Raw genomic sequence first — 20,656 nt, 5'->3', positions numbered from 1 at the left:
ACTTTTCGTACACAATTGGTAATTTCTCTACTGATTTTCAGAGTTTTGTTCTCTATACAGTCAATGTTGTAAAGAACGGGTTTTTACGAAGTTCAAAAGTCAGTAAATGAAGTTGATAAAATATTTCTTTTCAACTGTCTTAACCATGGAATGCTAGAATAACATTTACACATAAAACGGAGAATTTTTTTTTCTACATCTATTTCAAATTTCTTTCACAAGAAATTATCGTCATTTGTTCAATCCTCAAAAAATATCGTCTTGAAAAAAAATTATCGCGATAATAATAATTTTCGATATATCGCCCAACCCTAGTGTATATGTGTATCATGGGCGGCGATCATGTGGGGGACGGGGGGACATGTCCCCCCCACCATTTTGGGGGATATAGTATCTAATATCCCCCCAATATTTGGTGGTATAGGTTTTTTTTAAGCATATTTTTTGTATTTTTTTATGATATCGCTAGTAATTTCAAAATAGAAAATGCTTAGATGCAACTTACAAGGCCTGGGAAGTGCCATTTCCAGCGATCTGGGAGGCATTTTCGGCCAAAATTTTCTCGAGCATATTTTGTTGGCATTTTTTTTTTTGGATATCAAAGTTTTATAGTAGCCGTTATAAGAGGTTTTAATATTTGTAAACCAATAAATTAACTATATCTGAATTTTCGAAAATTCCTTGACCAACATATTCTTCATCATGCTTCCCTCTACTCGTGAAATTTTGATCGGTCTGTTAGGGGTTGAATGGGTTTTTCTTTATTAGTTGTCCATAGATGAAATTTTGTGCAACATTATGGGTATGTTTTGAAGTGAATTTATTATTCAAATTCTGAAAAAATAACAGGCTTAAAACCTTGAAAAGTGGGGCTGACGGGTATTGTTGGGCGTTACGTAGAATTACCTACAAAAGCAATGATCCACAGGAGATGCGATGAGGTCGAACATGATGTGTGACTGGTGACAATCTTGAAAAAAGTTATGAATGAAAAAAAAACTATTGGAAAAAACTTGGTTCTCAGGCAAAAGTCTACATCTGGTTGGTCATTTGCAAGCCCGAGAAATGCCATTTCCGATGATCTGGGGGGCTATCAAAACCAGAAATTTTCTTGTACGCTGCGCGCCAACCAATGGTGGCGCTCCGCTTTGATAGTTATTCGCCTGCATCCAAGCAAAAGTCCCCCACAATATTTGAAACAAATTGCTGCCCCTGATGTGTATCATAGGGCTGGGTGGCAGGTAAGGGTAGTACTCAGTCTTTAAAGTGTGGCCACACTCCTTTGTATTGTCAGCCTCACTTCCACAAAAAATATGGTAATGTACCTACTTGAGGTCATATACTTTTGTTATAAACACAAAATTTGCCGAGGCTAAGAAATATATAAATACATTAATATGTGGCATACTTCTCCATCATTCTGTTTTAATGGAGACATGTATTAAGTGAGCTTGTTACTATATATGCACAACTGCCTCAGCATGTGAATCAGAAATGTTGTTACTATGATCACACTGTCTGAAGCCTATGTGCTTCCACTTGCGATATGTTACATATGTCACAATGTAACTTTGTTTAGTAAAATCACTAACAGGAACAATTTCTCCTTTTCCATTCTAACATTTCCTACCCTTCCCATCTCAGTGCATCTAAAACCCAAGAAAATGTAAATTTGAAGATAATCTAGTCTTTATGGGATTTGACAATGAGCCATATACTAAGGGATTACAAGTGGAAGTCTTTGGTTGGTTTACTGTAACGTGAGCATATGTTGTTGTCAGTCAGTAATACAAGACATGCATGTCCTCATATTAAAAACCAAAGTAATTCAGAATTCCATTTTTAGCCATTGTTCAATAGTGTTGAAAAATTCTCTTAATGTGTTCTGTCTAAGATGTACATTATTTGCACTTCAGCTTTAGTACTGGCCATTTAAGAGATATTTCCAGCAAATTCAAGCACATGTGCTCTCTATATTTATTTGCTGTTGCAATCCTATGGAAGATAGCTCACAAATTTGGTAGACTTCCAGCAATTGCCAAAAGTTTTTTTTAATTAGGGGGGGGGGGGGGCTGGGGGCGGGCCTCACAATTCTTGGGAGGTAACACGGAGTTGATCAGTTACAACTACAAGTGTTGTAAATAACTGATTGTTTTGATTACCTCAGATGCAAAACATATTCTTAAAATTAGCTTTAAACTAAAGGCAATGGTGCTTTGAATAATGCTATTAGTTGTGTGCTGTTAGCTATGTCAGTTCCATAAACCCAAATATAAAAACAGAATTAGAAACCAATATATTTGCTGCCCTGAGATTACAGCTCTATACTATTCATATATACTTATTAATAAGACACAAGGGAAGACATTGATGTATGATACCAAAAGATTTCAGGCCTGATGAATTTTCTCCTTGATAAATCTAGTGAATGGAAAGTTGAGTTATTTTGTATTTTCTCTTTCACCTCCAGGTGAGACAGTTTTCAACATTTCTTTGGTACATTTCCTCCAAGAAAGTGACAGAAAAAGTCAAGCTGAAACATATTACTGATGACATAGCTTCCTTTGTGGATGTGAGTCTAATAATTTCTCAACAGTCAGTTAATGAAATGGTAATGGGTTGTGTTGGATACCTTTGATCAAATCTACAGGCCATATGTGGGTGAAGACAGCTTGGCTTATTAGGTTTATACTGTAACTAACATCAAATGCTTTTTTAAGATTCCACTTGTTTAATTGTGTAGAGCAAACAAACTTGACTAAACACAATGATATATGCAGTATGCAGTGGTGGATGGAAGATTTCTCTAAAGTGGAGACAGCTACTGATAGATACCTAAATTAACAGTTCATCAGAAAACTTCAACTTCTGTAGAAAATAAAGATTGCCCAAATGCCAGGCAAGCTAATTTTTTTCTAGTGTGTACCTTGATCTGATCAGGATGTGTTTGAAATTGAGAAACTATGAAGTATCAAGTCCTTGAAGTGATTATGTGCATTGCCACCTGTGGGTTACTCCCAAGATTATCTGGCAAGCTGTAACAAATCAACCCGAACTTATTATCAGGACTAAAAAATCTAAAATGAAATACTCTTGTTGAGATCAATCAGTTACATAGAACTGTGTTATACATATAGTGAGTTCATATGTGAGAAACATTGTGTAGGGTAGCCAGCAATTTGACAGTCATCGTATACCCATGTCTGTAAATTGTCTACCATGTTTAATACATAAATAAAGAGATGATACCGTAAGTCTATCTAAGGATTATAATTGCTGTCCACAACCTTAAAGTAAGCTGTGGTCAGTCAACAATATTTTTGTGGCATGTTTTAACATTAATTTATGTTATGTTTTCAGTGTGGAGAGAGGTAGCAGAACCTGTTCAGTTGCTGTCCAATCCACAATATTACTCTTGTGAAATGTTCCTTAAATAATATTGTAACTGAAGCTCTCTGATGCTTGCCATACACCGAACCGGCACAGGCGCTTAGCCAGGAATTTGCCAAGGGAGGGGCGAAACTGTAGATTTGGCATTGCAAACTATCTAAGCGTAGGGGGGGGGGGAGGGGGGGGGAGGGTGTTAAAGCTTAACCAGAATGAAAATATTTCATGGTTCCTTGCTGCTGTTCATTAGTTCCATTCATAGGGAAATTTCTAACAAAGCCCTAATACAACAACAGTAATTTCTGCTCACAAACTTTTGTTGCCAAAGTAATGCTAAGCCCTGATATCAATTGCAACACACATCAGTGTGTGAAGACTATCTACCATTATCATCATACCAAGTTTGACGAAATTCCGACTAGTAATAGTAGCCAAGTAATTGCAATTTGGAGTATTTCACGTTTGACCCCATGACCTCATTAATATTCACGATATGAGCACCAAAATCAACAGGGTTAATCTACTTACTATGGGCCACCCACTCACCAAGTATGGTAATGATAGGTCATTCCCTTGTTGAGTTATTGTGCATACAAACTTTTCATAACGAAATAATGCTAGCCCCCCCCCCCCCTTATATACATGCGTGATATCAATTGCAACACACATCAGTGTGTGGAGAATACCTACCAATATCATCATACCAAGTTTGACGAAATTCCAATAAATAGTAGCCAAGTTATTGCAACATGGGAGTTTTTCACGTTTGACCCGTGACCTCATTCATATTTGTTAACTTTGACCTTGTATAACTTCGCACACGAAGGTCACACAGGGGTCAACCTATTGACATTTATGATCAGAAGGTACCTTTGACATCTGAAAATAGCATCGAAACTGTAAAAATCCCCAAAACATGAAAAGGTCACCAGAGGTCAAATTGAGGTCAAGGGTCACCCAGATGCGGGTCGACAACTGGATTACATTGAAGCAACTCCCAACCCTAACGGACAATTCGTTCTCAAGTTATCGCAAAAATACTAGTTTTTTATCATTAATTGACCTTTGGTGACCTCGGATCACATGACCGTTAAGTTTGAAAATATTCCCCTATACCATTTGCAACTTGTCCCAAAATATCAACCGTGTCACACCTTGGAACTGAGAGTTATTGCATTAAAGGTCTGAAAATTAACTTTGACCTCATATAACTCCGCACACGAAGGTCACACGGGGGTCAACCCATTGACATTTAAGATCAGAAAGTACCTTTGACATCTGAAAATAGCAACGAAACTGTAAAAAATCCCCAAAACATGAAAAGGTCACCGGAGGTCAAATTGAGGTCAAGGGTCACCCAGATGCGGGTCGACAATTGGATTAAATTGAAGCAACTCCCAACCCTAACGGACAATTGGTTCTCAAGTTATCGCAAAAATACTAGTTTTTTATCATTAATTGACCTTTGGTGACCTCGGATCACATGACCGTTAAGTTTGAAAATATTCCCCTATACCATTTGAAACTTGTCCCAAAATATCAACCGTGTCACACCTTGGAACTGGGAATTATTGCACTAAATGCCTGAAAATTTACTTTGACCTCATATAACTTCACACACGAAGGTCACCTGGAGTAAACCTATTGACATTTTTGATTGGTGAGACGTGAATATAGCATCAAAACTGTAAAAATTCAAACATTTTTTCTTTGCCCATTTTCTCACCCAAAATACTAGTTTTTTAACATTAATTGACCTTTGATGACCTCGGATCACATGACCGTTAAGTTTGAAAATATTCCTCTATACCATTTGCAACTTGTCCCAAAATATCAACCTTGTTACACCATGGCACTGGGAGTTATTGCATTAAATGTCTGAAAATTAACTTTGACCTTGTATAACTTTACACACAAAGGTCACCCGGGTGTCAACCCATTGACATTTTTGATCGGAAGGTACCTTTGATCCAAATCTACCATCAAAACCAAAGATTTTCTTTTTTGCCCGTTTTCTCCCAAACTAAGCACATTTTTTCTAATGTGACCTTTGACCTTTTGACCTTGGTTTCAAATGTAGTTTGATCTGCTGATTCCAAAAATCAACACGACAAGTCTGTACAGCCATCCTAACTCCGACCGAAAACTTTGACCCCATATAAGTTCGCACACAAAGGTCACACCGGGATCAACCTATCGATATTTATGATCGGAAGGTACCTTTGACATCTGAAAATAGTATCGAAACTGTAAAAATCCCCAAAACAGGAAAAGGTCACCAGAGGTCAAATTGAGGTCAAGGGTCACCCAGATGTGGGTCGACAATTGGATTACACTGAAGCAACTCCCAACCCTAACGGACAATTCGTTCTCAGGTTATCGCAAAAATACTAGTTTTTTAACATTAATTGACCTTTGGTGACCTCAGATCACATGACCGTTAAGTTTCAAAATGTTCCCCTAACCAGTTCACAACTTGTCCCAAAATATCAACCTTGTCGCACATTGGCACTGGGAGTTATTGCAGTTTTAGTATTTTGGGTTTTTCGACCATAACTGACCTTTGGTGACCTTTGTGGGCACCAAAAACAATAGGGTTCATCTACTCACTATTGGCCACCCACCCACCAAGTTTGATCATGATCAGTCAATCCCTTGTTGAGTTATCGTGCACAGGGTTCATTTTAAGCGGTATCGCATCGCACTTTGCGATGCGATTATTTACATTTGCGATGCAAGATGATACTTTGTATCGCGCAACTGCTACACAACCCAAGGTAGGCCCCTAGACTACACACACCTAGAGTATAGCAGCCTAAAGTCCCAAATAACCACATACATTACTATCACACAGAGCATGATTCATTAGCACGAAATGTTACACTCATATTTACTATTTTATCTGACACTTTTGGAGTTTTCTTTTCGCATTTGATTCAAATAATTTACTTGGCCTAGGCCTATGCCTGATCTGACCTATGCTGCTACGCAATAATAATAATATAACGTTACTTTCGCACTCGTACTCCGATCCACCGGTGCAGGCTCAGTCTGCATCAAGCTGAAGTTGGCTACCAATAACAGCGGACAATAGCAGCCGCCAATAAGCAATACTAGTGGCGGACATAGCAGTGGATAATAAGCGAGTTGCTGCTATCGGTAGCTGGCTTCGGAATATTTACTTGGGATATGCTTCCACTTTTTTATTGACATCAAAACTGCAAACTATTGTAACTGGCAAGCTAGGCAGCAACCTAGTGTTATTGTACCATGGATATACATGATTTCGCGCACTTTTGACGTATTTTAATCAATATCGTGAACATCCTACAATAAAATTTAAATTCATCACGATTTTTTATATTTGTGTAACTATTTATGGGGCCAACGGCGAAATTCGATATATCAACGTTACTGCGCAATATGCCACATCGTGAATGCTTGCATAATTGCATTCCCTCTAAAAGTGGAAAGATATGTTTGAAACTTTCTTCTGAGAGTTGAGAGTCAATATTTCCCGCCCCCAGTGCCAGGGATACATTTATGACATTATCTTTATCGTGCAGCGCATGTGCACAGAAAAAAAAATTGCTAACCATTTTTACCAAACTGCTAATCAATTCAGGATTTTGATTAGCAGTACTGCTAAGCAAATTGAAAAATCTAAAATGAACCCTGATCGTGCATACAAGCTAAAGCGTCACACACACACGCACGCACGCACGCACATACGCCAACCTGAATACATAGGTTCCTTTGCTTTTAGCGAGGAACCAAAAAATACCACCAATTTGGTCAACAAATAGCTGAAATGGATTCCAACTCATGAAAAATGTAATTCTGCTTGACTGCAAAAAGTTTAGGTGGCCTGCTGTATCATTGCTAGTAATAATTGAAGGTGCGTCAATTACGGGGGTGCGTCAAGTATGAAGCCTTGACTACACTAAACTGTCTGCGTATATTCATTCAAGACTCGTGAAGTTGATTTTAGTGTAGGCCTACCCATTCCACAAAACGAATTCCGATTGCAATAGAACGGCTCACAAATCTTGAATAACGTAAACACGAACCCAATAGAATGTAGCGTATGTATCATATTAAGTAAGGTCAACATGTGATTCAAGCATTAAAAGTAAAGTTAGGGCGTTTGATGGACCGTAACAAAATTAAGTGTCAGTGTGTAATTCAGTGCATGTCTTCGAACTTCGAAGCGATGCCCATTATTTATGCTGACGTCACGAGCAATTGGTTGGCGGAAAACTCTGTAATTGCAAACCTGTTTGGGAAAAAAATTCGCCCCGGGATGTGCGCCCCATGTGGGTTCCATGACCATACACTACAGCCCCTGTAAGGGTTGTTACTACGTTATTATGGTTCGATGACCATACTTTACACCCCCTGTAAGGGTTGTTACTACTGTACATTAGTATGATTCAATGACAATACACTACAACCCCAGCAAGGGTTGTTACTACATTAGTTTGGTTCGATGACAATGCACTCCAACATATATGGCATATATATAATATATAATTCAATCATTCGAAGCATTTAACTTTTTTTTAAGGTATTGGAAGACTAGCTATTTATTCGTAACGGAAGAATCTGAAATTCCAAAAATTAACACTCCATGTGTTTATGTTGAAGTATACGTTCAATATTATCAATACATCATCAGTATGATAAGATTTTAGTGCAATTTGGCACATGCAGAGATTATTCTGATTGGTTTAAATATACTATGACATTTGCAATTATCCTCAATACACCACTGTATATTCATTAGCTAGGAAAACCATCCATCTTCTTTAAACCTAATTTTTTTGATTTAAAGTGGCTTAAATAAAAGTTTTCAATGACTGTGAATAGACTTGAGAATCAAGAAAACAAAACCATTATAAAATAGTACTGTAGACAGTTCCTACATTAGGTGTAGGAAAAATATGGAAAATATTTTTTATTTTTTATTAGCTAACTTACATGATATTTAGATGCAATCTCCAGCAACTGTGTCGTCGATAATTTAAGAAGAGCGCTGTCGCTTTCCGTTATGTCAACGTCACGCGAGCAGAGCTCTTTCACCGAATCAATAATGTCGTTGACGTCACCAGTTTGTTCCAGGATACAGAGAATGGCAAACTTATCCCCGCCTGGTAATCCCTTCAAATGGTTGATGAGTTTCTTTCCAGCATCGGGATCCAGACCACAGGCGAATCTAAACAGGTACTGAAGATCAAATGGATCTAAGAACCTTAGCATATCGGAGAGATCGTGTGCGTTCTTTACAAGAGTGGCAAGGTGGTGGGCTGCATACCATTCACAGAATAGTTTATGATAAAAACGGACCATCGTTGTAAACAACACATTGTCTCCAGTAGAATCATCGCTCACTTCATCTTCTTCGACCAAAATACCAATTGAAATATACTGGTCATATAATTCTTGCCCGACTCTTTGATGAAATCTAGTCTTAATCCATGACAGTTGTTGGTTTGTCTTGTTTAATCCTTCGAAAGCTATTTTTTCTAGTTCATGATGTCCCGTTTCATGACGATAGAACTTGTTGCTTTTATTGTCGTAATATTTCCGTTTCAGATGGTCGTAAAAACATCTAATCATGTGTTTGAAGAACTGTGTGACAGACTTGAACTTCATGAGGTCTCTCTGATCATGAACCATGTGGGCAGACATCACAAATATGAGAGGCACCTGGCAAAGATCAGCAAGGATGGAGTTTTCATTGAGCCGTTGTTTTATTTCTGCCACTGCCTCATCGTTGTTAAATACTACGGCCTTGCGGATGTACTCATCCCTAGCTTTGTCATCGAACCCTGTTAGTTTGGCCCCCTTAGTTTCTTTTCTAAGACATTCTGGAAGATATCTTGTCGTTAAGCTGACATCAAAGTCTGCAAACAGTTCCATCTTGATAATCCTGTGTACATCGTCATTATCATTGCTGTCCCTGCCAGGATACTCGTCATATCCATCCAAAATAATGTGGACCGACGAGCAACTGTGAATGATCTTTTCAATATCATGTTTGCTAACACGGGGTTCGTGGAAGAGAAGAAATGACTTAATCGCCCTGTAGAGAGACTTTACACTTCCAAGTTGTCTTAACCGAAGAAGAATTAGTATCTCTACATTGTTCATCGGGGAATCCGATACGTCATTGCACCAATCGTAGGCCAGCTGAAGGGTTAACGTCGACTTACCATACCCGGGCTCTCCTTGTATAATGCGTCTTTTGGATTTAAACCGAAAGTCAGTATAAATACTTTTGTAAGATTCCAAACGCTCCCATGATCCTCTGGTGCCTGGCGTTAGCTCTGGTGCCAGACAAACTTCAACGCCCCCTTCTACAAAGACCTTGTCCACACAATAAAGTCTATCTTTTATATATGGTAGGGGTTGAATCGCATCATATTGGCCTTTATATGTCCTTTTGAGACATTCTATCAGAAATATTTTCTTCTCTAAACAAAAAAAAGAAACAATATGTGTAAATGTTCCACGTATGACTAAATTTGACAAACAATAAATTAGTGACACACATGGGAACACGTAAATCTTAATTGTTTATTCGTTACTGATAATACAGTTTTGTTACTGTTCTATTTGTTATTAAGACGACAGAGCGGGAGGAAGTTACATGTTTTACCAAAAGTAAAGATGCACAAATGACAAAGTCTAAGATTAAGGCATCTACCTTGAAGATCAGGATTCAGCTCCATTGTCACGTGATTTACTTCAGACAGTCTACGAAGCGTGAAGGGCTCGTGTCAGAACAGCTCCTGCCCATCGTTTCCGTGAATCTGTTTTTCTTTCTTAAAAATATGAGAAAAATAAGGAATCTAAATAATTACATCATTCAGTTAACTTTCAAAATGTATACTACATTTTGTTGTTGTTGCATATGGATGGTTCAATGTTTTATTAATAACCAGACAGCAAACCTGCAGTGTGGTTTCAATGGTGCTACATAGGGATGCACCGGATATCCGGTCCAGCCGGACTATCCGGCCGGATAGTGAGCAATTATCCGGTTCCGGTTCCGGCCGGATATTTTTCAAAATCCGGCCGGATCTTTTTCAAAATCTGGCCGGATCTTTTCAAAATCTGGCCTGAATTATTCCTTAAAAAGGTGTTGGTATTTATTAACTTAAAAGGATAGATAAAAGATAGATAAGAAATTTCTTCTGGAAAGATACAATGCTTTTTTTTTTTTTTTTACAGATAATATTGCAGTGTAAAAATTTGTTACCAAATAATGAATAATAAAAGACAATTCTAAATCCAGATAGTAGTGTTATTACAACAATTAAATAATCTTTTTATTCAGTATAAAGTATGATATTTGTGAAATGTAGCTTCCCGTTTTAAAACAAACTTCATAGGTAGTATGCAGTATTTTTCCAGCTCAAACAAATTTACATACTGTATCAAGCTTGTCAACAATTATATTGTAGTTATTTTATTAAAGAATGTAGATTACACCACTTCAAGTCATATTTAATCTCATAAATGGGGTCAAGCTTAATTTCACCTTCTTTATAATATGCGTATACCTCACCTAAGATTTGCTCCTTGTTTCATACTTCTACTTCTTAATAATGATTTTCTTTTGTGTAACGAAAAAATCCGGTTCCGGCCGGATTTTATCCGGCCGGATTTCATGTACAGTACCGCTCACGTATAACTGGACATGTGTACGCGCACAGAATCGTATAAACACGTATAAACACGCACACTCGCGTATAAACTCGTTGACAAAGAAATTGCCGCGTAGAGGCCGCGTAGACACCGCGTATAATCCCTCTACGAGTTTATACGCAGGAAATGCTATTGTGCTCAATGAATAGGGATTAAAGTCGCCGAAAGAGTTAGTGAGATGTTTAAAACAGCCGTTTCTTACATCGTAGTTTAAGAGGTGATATTCACTTTGCAGCGAAGGGGACGGAGGTAAAGTGTTTGATGGCATAGAATGTTTTTTGTTAATTGGGTTTCTATTCAGTGTTTCTTTCCCCGACTTTATTTTTCAGTTGTAGAGGTTCTGTTCCACGGAGGATTAGTTTACTTTGAATAGTTGTCAACATTTTGAAGAAATAATAAAGTATTACTAAGCGTTTCTTTGTCAATTTTTATTTAATTTACCGTTGGTTCGTTGGAATGAAAAGAAAAAATTCCACCGAACAACTTTGAAGCAGGGCCGGTTAAAAACAAAACATGTTTTTCGCCTGCACAAGGGGCCTCCTTTTTCCTGAATCCCCGGGTGTCTATTCGGATTACAAGCAATCTAAACTATCATTAAATAATATTTTGTAAAGGAAGCCACGTATTCCGAACTAGTATTAAAGCAATGAAAAGAAAAAATAATGGCCGCCCGTTTTTTTCAGATTTCGTACGAGAAACATTATTTTATTTGAAAAAAAAGAACAACTCAAACGTATGGTAATTCTTTGTCGCAAGAAGTGTGTTATTGGAAAATATGTGTTGAAAGAGGCAGAGAATTTGCCGCAAAACGGCGGACCTTTCATATGAAAATATGTAAACCTTCATTGAACATCCTGTTCTCCCTCAGTTGATTTGAGTAGGCCTATGCTAAAACAAAACTTTGAACAAAAAAAGAGGTGTTACGTAAAAAAACTTATACTTCTTAGAATGTAGGAAAACAGTTTCCAATTGCATGACTTTTTCCCTTGAATGTCCGTTTGCCAAATAAAAAACATTTAGGATCCACAGACTGATTGGCCATGACAAAAGTGTTCGAGCACAATTTAAAATGGCGCTAAGATGCTTACCAGCTCCATTAAACTTGACATTATAAGAACCAGTTGTAATCGAACATCAGAAGAGTAAAATCCACGTATTCCAACAGTAAGTTTCATTTGAGGTTTTCGTTTTCCCATGTCATGCGTACTAAAACGTGATCACCAAATATCCCAACTGCAGGTGCGCGCGCGGAATATTGACTACCCTGGAAATCTAGGTCATGTCCTGGTTTCTGCTCACAAGCCTGACACCTGTTAATTTGCATTCCATTCTGACCTAACAAGGAGTTGTTACAACCCTGGCAAACTGCCAAAAACGTGCAACACTATATTAACCCGTCTCGTAAGAGAGGAGGGGTGGCCCAAGCAGTCTCCCAGGTACCTTGCTTAGCGCGTGTGAGCTCAACCTTTGCAGCAACGAGCTTTACCCTGGATTCCTGGAAGTACAAGTACGTTCGTGAGATTTTACGCCCTGGGATTTGTTTCTCAATATGTTCAAATTTTGCGAATAACATTTCCTCATTGTCAAAAACAAACTTCGATAACCATTGAAGATAAAAAAAGGAAAATAACCGGACGATTGAACGGTGAGAAAAAATACACTTAACGTAGGGGTAAAACGTTCGTAACATTTGCATATTACTAGTACTTTCAGATGTTTCCGACTTTTTAAACAGTGTTACATTTCGTGGCGCCTTGTGTGTCTGGTAATGGCGGTACGTTCGGCGTTATCAATAAAAAGCTTAGCAACTTTTAAGGAGCTACGGGAGTGACATGTTAAAACATTGAAATTATTTAAAAAAAAAAGTTCAATACATATCTCCGTGTTACATATTAAACATTTTCGGTTGTGTCGGCAGGAGGTAAACATTAAAGTAACGATGCTGTAGTGTACCGTATTTATATTCGTTGTTCAGTCTGGGATTTATTGGATTACTTCATGTGTACCGTTGTTTTGAAAATATTTTGTGCGACGTTTTGAGCCTAGGTAAAACGATATTTTTGTTGAACGGAAGCCACTTAGAACCAGGATAAGATATAGTGGGAATGGTTGGTTGTCGCCCGACACCGATGGCCATTATCATCAATATGTCGATATTTCTCTTATTTCGTGTTACTGCTCCCCACTCCTTCTGCTTGAATTTTTGTTTCAAAAGGTTAGTAAATAGTTATTGTACATTGAATGCTTTTGTCAAAACATGACGTTACTTCAATATATTTCTTCGCAGCAATTTTGTGTTCAAAGTTGTATCACCTTTGACTTTGTTCAAATCATTAATTCACCTTACACGATTTTTCAACACTTTCTGAATGGCCAGGCCTATGTACTTTCAATATAACATACCAGCAATGGCCCTTGTGGAAAAAGCAATACACTGCATTTCGAAATATTTTGTTTGGCATCGTGCCAGGAGTGCAAAATAGAAACGCTACATGGTGAAGTGAACCTGGGCAAGTTTGAATGTCGATGCCCAATTTAAGTTCCGTGACTAATGTCAATGGGAATTATGTGTGTAGAAAATCGGGCCTTTCCACGTGTTATATATACATAGAAGTTTTACGTAAGCGGAGCGAAATTCGTGGAGGCTCCTTGATTGTGAGGAAGCACTAATACCTAAGCCTCAATATTTGTGGAAAAAAATCGTAAGGGTTTTTTTCTGAAAATATTTTTTAATAGTAGGCCTAACCAAAACCTTGTCATTGCTTTTGGGGGAAGTCAGATCTTCAAGTTCAAATATTGTTTTTTTTTTTTCGTTAAACGGTTATCGTGGTTTTCTTGCGAGGTATATACGGCGTAACTTTCGATGAAGGCTAAAAGGGGTAGGATAGGCCAAGGCCTACCTTGTTCTCATTAATTGTTACCTACATTCAATTTAATGCCCAATGGGAGGAACTCGTATAAATATTAACAGACTGGTGCACATTGTAATTGATAAAGTTTCCTTGCTGAAGTTTTCCTGCACTGATTGTATCGATCGTTTGTACTTCTAGTAGCGCTGTTTTCTTTGTTACTCTTATTCTTAACGGCTTAAGTATATGCTTACTCTGTGGTTGAATATTTTGGAAAGGCTTAGGAGACATTACTTGATGTTGAGTTTACCGACTCTTTTCTGCATCACAGTTTATTCTAACCCATAGAAGCTCTGCTATATAAAGCGGCTGAGAATATCCTATGTTTACAGATTATACGAGATTGTACGTCTTTACGCGCATATAATCCCTATTCAGGTGCACTGAAGCGAAGCCCTAAGCCGCGTAGACACGGCGTAGACGCCGCGTAGACACCGCGTAGAAAGTCGCGTAGATAAACGTATAACATCGTATAATCGCGTATAATCGCGTATAATCGCGTAGATAAACGTAGAGTATACGTCTACGCGAGTTATACGTGAGCGGTACTGTACTATCCGGCAAAATCCGGTTCCGGCCGGATCCTAAAATTTGGATCCGGTGCATCCCTAGTGCTACATCAATAATCTTATATGAATGTGACACACTAGGCTGTAGGGTATAACCATGATGAACAGCATACCTCAATATAAGCAAAGAGCATTGAGATCATATAACAACACAATATTCACATTGGCACCTGAAGACCGAGATGAAAACTTTTCTTGTATTCAACATACAGATTGATCGCTACCAACTGGCTTCTTCCACTCTATGTGGTACACCTACAAGCCTACATTACACATGCGTCAGTCAAATGTTAAGCCCCCTCCCCGGTCCCCAAGATTTTTCATCTGATTTGCCTCTAAAACATCATACCAGGCTAATAATTTTCGTATACAGCGCCTGGTCATTTCCCCCAACATTACTACATCCAAACCTAAAGTTTTTATTTGGCACTGAATCTTGACAATTGCAAAAATACGCCGGAAAAGTTAACAATGGTAACATATAGATTATTCCAATTGATATCGGCCATTCCAACACATTAAGCATGTACAAACAGTACAACATTTCATTACGCACCTTTGTGCACAGGCATGTATGCAGCAACGTACAGTAAGTTACCGACACACTTAAGTCAATGGAGATTTGGTCGAGACTTCTTGATTCATATCTACGGATGCCCTTTAGCTAATTTCAATTGCCAACAGCCTCTCCTATTAATGAGGCGTAACACACATGTAATATCATAGGCTGCACTGTGGGAGATACAATAGATTATAAAACAAGGTTTCCACAAGTTGACCACTGGTGACATTTGAACTCTGCAAAAAACAAATGGATTTGTAAATAGCTCTATTTCTGTTTCTTGTTCTCTCCCTTCCTAGTGGTTATGTAATAGGTATGCCTATACTCTTCCACAACCTGTGCTCATTTTCCCCTGTATAATTAGTAGTGAGCCAGTGGCAACAGCACTTTCTTTGTTCTGCCAAGTTGCTGGTTTTAGTAAACATCTTCTCTTCTTACTTTCTTTTCTTAGATAAGGGATGCCTTGTCTTGGTTGTTTCAGTTTTAGTGTAAGCATTTGTATGCAGATTAGTCTGTGTAATCAGCTCTGATTGGTTCTAAGTGTTACTCTTGGTATCTAGGGTGTTTATAGCCAATCAGAGGTGTTAAAAGGGTCACATGTTGTTACCCTGTGGTTTAGGAGCTTCCTCCAAGGTGTTTTAGGAGAGAGAGGCAGTTAAGTTGTCAGCCAGTCAACAGGGCATGTTTGTATATTAGCCACCCTTGATATCATAGTCTGTACACTACAGTATACATATATATAAATAGTTAGAGAAGCTGTCTATCTTGTGCTTAAAGAATACATATATATCTACATAAATATAACTTTACTGGAGGATTTAATTGTTAATTAGTGATTTGCTGTACGTTTGTGAACATTATTCCATCGTTTATTTAATGGATAATATGGAACTGAGAGCTGTGTCCTGCTAGTTGCCATTTTGTATTTGCATATATCTTTTACTGGGACGTTGCCTACTCTTTAACATATCTTTTACCTGGACTTCACCTACTCTTTTACGTGGACGTCACCTACTCTTCTACCTATCTTTTACCTGGACTTTACCTGCTCTCCTTGGGAAGAACATTTCTTTGAATATATATATTTTATTGGAGTATTCCTGGACCTCTCACTCCTATCTATTTTCACTGTCCAAGTATATTCACGGAACTCTTACTACTCACCTTCTATTTCGTAATTTCCTGTTATCGGACATTCATCATTTATTAAACCTTGCATCACCGTGCCTACCAGTTATTCAACTACATTGCCGTGCCGTGCTGCTGGACTATACAGACCCGCCCGCCAGATAAGCTCTATCTTTTTTATTAATGTGCACATACATGTATTAGTCTTGTGGCCACTTGACACCTTTAGTTGTTAATATTCAATATCTCTTGTTTTAATTGTTGATACAAGTTTAATTGTGTAACAGTAAAGAGTACTTTCCCAAGATTCTTTATGTTGCACACTTTCATGTGTGACCGAGCAATATAACTATTTACTGTATATCTAACAGCCAGTCTTATTCTTGTTTTTAGCCTGTTGTATTTGCAATACAGTGGTCAGCTGTCTTCACACATCGTGACCACTAGGGGGATTCCCAATAATCCTGTTGGACAGCTAGCTGCTGTCAAGAACCCCATATCCCGCAACTCTTACAGATTGTTGAACTAACTACATACTTTATAAGAGGTTGGTCCAAGCTTCCCTTCTTGAAATATCGTGTTTACGATGTGCACAATTTGACCCATGGTGACCCCAACCTTTGACCTCCACAAAAATCCATAGATATCTTGAACTCAATGTGACACAACTACATACTAAATATGAGATTGGTCCAAGCTTCCCTTCTGGAGATATCGTCATTACAAGGTTTCACAGCTTGACCCCTAATGACATTTGACCTCTAAAGGCAGTAGGCTTTTTCTACTCAAGTTGGTACTTTTACACACCAAATATGATATTGGTCCAAACTTCTATTCTAGAGATATACTGTTTCCAAGCAAGGTTTCACACACACTCATCTGCCTGCATGACTACAAAGGTTACAATTATCATCGAAACCAAACATGTGCTGGGAAAGAATATTTTATTCCTAGAAAGTGCAATGATTTTACAGTACATGAAAATTAGATATCCAGACAATTTCAGCCCAATACCCCCTATGATGCCAAACTCTATGCTGGGTGTTACAAGCAAAGAGAATATACACAGGCTTTTATATTTGTAAGCACAGATAATTGAATATATAAAGCAGTAATATCTATCCACCGGAATATCTCTTACAAGAGAGTTAAAGAAGTCCAACATGGTTAATCTTATGTTAAACTGCCATTTTGTGGAACTAAAGAGAAAAGTAAATGGTCTGATACTGACTTACGATTTGCCCTTCATGTCTTCATCTAGTCCTTGATTGTGTAGTTATGAGTTCATCTGCAGGTTTGTCCAGCTGTCAATTTGTTAAGAAAATTCCCGTAAATAGCCTTGTGTAAAAAAAAAACTTCAACAATACAGACAGTTTCTTTCATTGTGTGCCGTTTAAAGAAGGTGCAATTCCATGTTCAGTACACTTGCCTAAAATCATCATAATGGTGATCATAGAAAAAAGAATTTAGTACAAAAACTTTCCCAATACCAAATGTACACATACTGTTCAACGTATGGTTTTTATTAAAGGAATTTTTGGGCAGTCTATTGGGTATATATATGTAAAAAAAATTCCATATATATATTTTTTTTCATAGTGACAGTTCTAGTTCAGGGATTTTGTATCCCATGATCCAGGAGAAGGGAAATGTTAACGTCATGCCAACTTCATCTAATATATTTTGAACAGTGGAGAACGATGGGCGACTGTAACGTCATCGGGACACAATTCAGGAGCTGCAGAGACATTATCATTGGAAAGCACATTGTAGCGAGGAAAGGTAACATTTCTGAAGTAAAATAGCAATTGAGATGAAAAATTCCCAGTGAAGTTAAAAGTTAGCAATCGTTTGAATATATTTAAAGCATTCTAGAATTCCCTTACTAGGGTTTCTTCATAATATGTTGTTCTGAAATAACAAAGTTCTGGAATCACAGCCATATGCAAAGTCTGTACACATTCCAGTGTACTGTATCTAGGCCAAGCTTAGAGTGAGATCTTTTGTGTGCACATCCATTCGCACAGTCTGTTCACATTCCTGTGTATTGTCTCATGGCCAAGCTAAGAGCACTGAGATCTGATCGATTCTGACCAATGTGCCGCACTGACGTCACTTCTCGACATAATGTAAGTCAGTGTTAGACTCAAATTTTCTGGCAGGACGGGCCAACATTTCAACCACTCTATCACAGAAACTAACATTCATCACAGGACAAGGCCTAGGGCGATTGAAAGACAAACAAGAGCACTACGGAGTATTTATGGTTTTTTGCTTGTAAGGAATATTTACAAGGAAGCAGCACTGTTCTAACATTGTTATGTGGTCCGATGTACACACACAATATTGCCAAAATATATATCACAAATCAACTGCTGGTCCTTTTGAGAACCTGTTGAGGACCAGGTGACTGATATGAGCAAGAGTTGGCTTTTTTTTACAGAACTCAAAAAATCATCCTAACTGTTCTTATTAAGAATTTTAACGAAACCAAACCAAACCTTGATCTCTAATAACTTTGCACACAAAGGTTGCAGAGGAGTCAACTTATGTACAATTTAGATCGGAATATGGCCACAAAAATTCAAATAGAACTAATACAGGTCAATGGAGGTCAACCTGAGGTCAAGGGTCGCCCATATGCAGGGCGACTATTGGATTACAATAGCGTAACTTCCAACATCGATGGACATTTGGTTCTTCCTCTCACTATGGACTATCCACCCACCAAGTTTGGTCATGATACATCATTTCCTTATTGAGATACTGTATCACATACACACACACACACGTCTCATTGTCTAAATTATGTACACATGAATTAATATTTACACATTGGATTTCAGGATAGCACTGCTACTGTACCTGAACCCAATCACAGGAAAGAAGGTACCATTTTATGAAACTGTTACAACCGTACACAGAGAGGCAACCTTTGTTGCTGGTCGGAAGGAAACTGAGGAGGGTCCAAAACAGGCACAGGACAATGCAGTCTCGAGTGCAGCAGTACTGGGAAGGGTTTGATACAGGTTGGGGAGCGAATGCGAGACTCCTCAAGGCCTGTTCTGAACATGGACACAGAACAACAATTTAGACAGCCATAGTCAGCTGGACAGATCTGGCATTTTTCAAAAACTTACTCCTCGTCTGTCCTCATGGGGAAAACAATGATTAAGCGTTTCCTTGTTAATGCGTTCCAGGTTTCTTCTTCCTACAGTGGTGTTACGTCGAGGTTGACACCACTCGACTATACAGACTATACCGTACGATAAATTTCAATTTCGACGATCCGACTTTAAAAATTCTACCCGACGATATACTGCACAAGTACAGGTGTATTAGCCTGACGATAACTCAAGATGCGGACCGACCATTCATGAAAGGTTTAATTGATCGCTATTGTTAAATTTTCCGTCGGTAGCGTCGGACAATCCGGACGATACCAGGCCTACAGTCTGTTGATAAACTAAAGAGAACTACTGTACTGAACTGACATTGCTAAGCGGCCTAGCCAAAGTTGCAGACCGACCATTCATGAAAGGATTAAATCGATAGCTATTGTTAAAATTACAGTCAGTAGCGTCAGTTAGTCAGACGATACCAGGCCTACAGCCTGTTGATGAACAAATGACAATGCGCTTCTGAACTTACTGTACATTGCTAGACGGCCTAGCCTAAGTTGTTTACAGTATTATCGCAACATGCACGAACTTCGATGCAAAACAATGTAACACCTCACATATGTAGCCAAATGTTTTACTACTTTCCCTGTACAAAAAAATTACCTTTCCGAGTGCAACGGTGTTTAATGTTTTCAATCCACCTACGATAATATAGTATTGGTAAAAGATTTGTTTCTTTACCGGCAATATCTTACAATATAAAGGCACCATAATGTGAAGAATAAAACATCTGCAGACCGAACACAAATTTGGTGGATGTTATCCAGAATGTTAACAGTGAATAAATAGATTTAAAACTTCCATTTAGTTTTGTTGTTACGACCTGGCACTGCAATGCAGACGCTGCGGCGCCATTTGAATGTAACATAGTTAAATGGTCGGAACATCAAACACACCCGCAGCAATTCCCACGCGCGTTATCCAAGGGTCGACTTCAAAGCTTGAGGGAAAGTGGAGGGGTGGGGGGGGTGGTTACGTGCTTAAACAAAGACCTTAGCGTACATTGTTTTTTTCATATGAACTGATTTTACTACAGACACTGAAAAGTGTTGAGAGAAGATTTAATTTTTGGAAATTTATTTTGAACCAAATAGACTGACATCAGAGCACATTACGCAACTTTAGATTAACTTAAAGCAGCATTTTGCGTTGGGTCGCTTTTTTCCACTTTTTTAACATGTGCATCGATTTTTTTACATGTATCAA

The 20,656-nt window shown here is 38.2% G+C and overlaps 2 protein-coding genes across 10 annotated transcripts in view; one reads left to right on the top strand and one right to left on the bottom strand.

Moving 5' to 3' along the window:
- Positions 1–3,469, top strand: part of LOC139970080 (uncharacterized) — a 496,120-nt gene extending 492,651 nt beyond the window's left edge. Inside the window, exon 9 of one of the 2 annotated variants that reach the window (XR_011793920.1) lies at positions 3,370–3,466. Coding sequence is in view for 1 of the 2 variants with exons in the window: in XM_071975723.1 (XP_071831824.1) it covers positions 3,370–3,375 (6 nt within the window). In the remaining variant the exon portion in view is untranslated. Of the gene's footprint in view, positions 1–3,369 lie in introns of both variants that reach the window. The other variant, XM_071975723.1, reaches the window with a different exon arrangement.
- The window catches only part of LOC139970045 (uncharacterized), a 289,538-nt gene that overhangs the window by 256,103 nt on the left and 12,779 nt on the right, over positions 1–20,656 (bottom strand). For 2 of the 8 annotated variants that reach the window (XM_071975637.1, XM_071975639.1), the window contains exons 2-4: positions 17,504–17,606; positions 10,097–10,214; positions 8,368–9,863 (exon numbers count right to left, since the gene is read on the bottom strand). In XM_071975637.1, the coding sequence (XP_071831738.1) occupies positions 8,368–9,863; positions 10,097–10,121 (1,521 nt within the window). In that variant the 5' untranslated portion in view covers positions 10,122–10,214; positions 17,504–17,606. The remainder of the gene's footprint in view (positions 1–8,367; positions 9,864–10,096; positions 10,215–17,503; positions 17,607–20,656) is intronic. The other 6 variants (XM_071975638.1, XM_071975641.1, XM_071975640.1 and 3 more) reach the window with 5 other exon arrangements.

This window comes from Apostichopus japonicus, chromosome 7 (assembly GCF_037975245.1).
Source record: "Apostichopus japonicus isolate 1M-3 chromosome 7, ASM3797524v1, whole genome shotgun sequence".
Classification (NCBI taxonomy): Eukaryota; Metazoa; Echinodermata; class Holothuroidea; order Aspidochirotida; family Stichopodidae; genus Apostichopus; species Apostichopus japonicus.
Note: the sequence above shows the minus strand (reverse complement) of the source record. Positions and strands in the feature narration are given on the sequence as shown.